The sequence below is a fragment of the Sprattus sprattus genome (assembly GCF_963457725.1).
Source record: "Sprattus sprattus genome assembly, chromosome: 12".
Lineage (NCBI taxonomy): Eukaryota > Metazoa > Chordata > Actinopteri > Clupeiformes > Clupeidae > Sprattus > Sprattus sprattus.
This window is the reverse complement of record NC_137910.1, coordinates 4,081,770-4,084,269: the sequence shown is the minus strand read 5'-3', so window position 1 is coordinate 4,084,269 and position 2,500 is coordinate 4,081,770. Positions and strand designations below refer to the sequence as shown.

At 42.9% G+C, this 2,500-nt stretch overlaps 1 protein-coding gene across 2 annotated transcripts in view; it reads left to right on the top strand.

The window, feature by feature from the left end:
- Positions 1 to 2,500, top strand: part of hspa12a (heat shock protein 12A) — a gene marked incomplete at its 3' end in the record, with an annotated part of 51,197 nt that overhangs the window by 29,086 nt on the left and 19,611 nt on the right. For both annotated transcript variants that reach the window (XM_080848848.1, XM_080848847.1), the window contains exon 6: positions 1,011 to 1,127. In XM_080848848.1, coding sequence (XP_080704974.1) covers positions 1,011 to 1,127 — 117 coding nt within the window. The remainder of the gene's footprint in view (positions 1 to 1,010; positions 1,128 to 2,500) is intronic.

The window sequence follows — 2,500 nt, the reverse complement described above, 5'->3', positions numbered from 1 at the left end:
TTACTTCCTGACTCATATATGAGTATAAGTGCAGTGTTCAAATTATCACTCCAGCTTCGGGGGGGGTCAGCATTTTGAAACGGATGGTGATGACGTCACATGGTTTTTTTTTTAAGCGGCTCTGTACATAGGAAACTAGGTTATACATTTACGGTAGTGCTATCCCTATTGTGGTGTAGTGCAGGTATAAGGGGGGGGGGAATATTTGGCAATTCGAGAATAAAGTTGACATGTCAAGAATAAGTTAAAGTCAGACGACGAGTTCAAGTTGAGGTCAAGCCATAGAGAAGACGTTGATAGACCGCTGAAGACGTGTTAATGGTACAGTCCATTCAAGGGGTGTTTGAATTGTAATGTCAGTATATTACTCCTAGTAAACATCGAACGCATTTAAGAAATAAGAAGACACTTTTAAACACGCAATTTGAAGAATAAATACATTATTTTCGGTACTCCCCAAAGTTTCATTTTATTGCCATTTGGGGGGTATCAAGTCTCAATCGGGACCGTCAGACCCCCCCGGTACCCCCCGTAATTCGAACACTGTATAAGTGTATTACTTACATATATATTACATAGCTATATATAGTATAAACTACTATACTACTATACTATACTAAAGTTAAAATGGGTGCAGACGTGCCTCCCCTCACACCACCCACCCACAGCCTAATGTGATGTGTTCAAGGGAGGTGATTTTCAGGAGACATCTTTAGCTGTGTGAAGAATGATGATGCATTTTGTACGTCATGCTTGATGTCCTACCATCTGCCCGTTCTCTCAATTGCAGTTTTTCCTCAATCTCACATAGTAATTCACACACACACACACACACACACGCACACACACAAACACATCCCTACATGCACAAACAAACACACAGACACAGACACCCACACACACACATCCCTACATGAACAAACGCTCACACACACACACACACACACACACACACACACACACACACACACACACATCTCCTAATGGTGTAAATATGTTGTGCTGTGTAGGAGTTGAGCGACCAGGCTGGCAGTGAGTTTGACAACACTGATGTGAGATGGGTCATCACTGTGCCTGCCATCTGGAAGATGCCTGCCAAACAGTTCATGAGGGAGGCTGCCTATAAGGTAAACACACACATGTCTGTCTCTCTCTCTCTCTCTCTCTCTCTCTCTCTCTCTCTCTCTCTCTGTCTCTCTCTCTGTCTCTCTCTCTCTCTCTCTCTCTGTCTCTCTCTTTCTCTTTCTCTCTCTCTTTCTCTCTCTCTCTCTCTCTCTCTCTCTCTCTCTCTCTCTCTCTCTCTCTGTCTGTCACTACAAATGCCCAGTGTTAACAGAATCATCATTGTTCTTGGTCATTGAGTGAAAGTGAGAGTGAAAGGCACAGTGACTACAGGGAGAGCGAACTGAACGCTCTGTGAAAGTGGTCAAGTTTGGCACAGAAGGAGGAGATGAGAAGAAGATGAGTGACCTCGGTGACCTTCCTCTCTGTGGTGCCTTGATGCCCACGCCCCCTCATTGGCCCTGTCACCCTTGGGGGGGCGTGTGTGTGTGTGTGTGTGTGTGTGTGTGTGTGTGTGTGTGTGTGTGTGTGTGGGTGAAAAATGTTTAGTAATGTTCACAGAGTTTAGAGTCCATGCCATATCACCTACCAGGCTCTGCTTGACCTGCTAATATGAGAGGGTGAGACTGAAATAGTTACAGAAAGGAGGAGGGTTTGTGTGTGTGTGTGTGTGTGTGTTTGCGTGTGTGCTACGTGCGCGTGCCTGTACTGTACATGTCTGTCAGCGGGTATGAGGGTGAGGAAGGAAAGACCAAACTAGAGATACATATGCGATACAGCAGCAGAGGATCACTAACAGTAACTGCACAGATCGGAAAAGAAAGCAGTGCACAGGACATTTTGACAAAATTGTGTTGAGCAAATTCTTCATTTTCAGGAACAGGGGTGCACACACTCACCTAAATGTGCATTCTGTGTTCCCCTAAAAACACAACTGCTTTTTGTTCATCAATACATTTTATTAAGGTGTGAGAGCAATGTGTTGGTGTATTTTTGTATATTCTCTTAAAGGCACCCAGTGCAACTTTCGAGGCTTAAAAATAAACATTCAATTTATAGTCTTTTTTACACGTAGTAAGTTTCAATAACTCCATACCATTACATACCGACATTCAAGCAGCAAAGATGAGACGTCGTTGTGTGGTGAGAACTGATAGAAAATCGATAACAACAACACTCGCCGCCATTTTCTTTATTTTTTGTAACCTACAATAAATAAAGCAGGCTTCCAGTCAATGGAAAAATGGCTTCTCCCCACCTGCGATTGTTGTTGTTTACGATTTTCTGTCAGTTCTCACCACACAACGATGTCTCATCTTTGCTCCTTGAATGTCGATATGTAATGGTATGGAGTTATTGAAACTTACTACGTGTAAAAAAGACTAGAAATTGAATGTTTATTTTTCATTGAATGTTTACATAAAGTTGCACTGGGTGC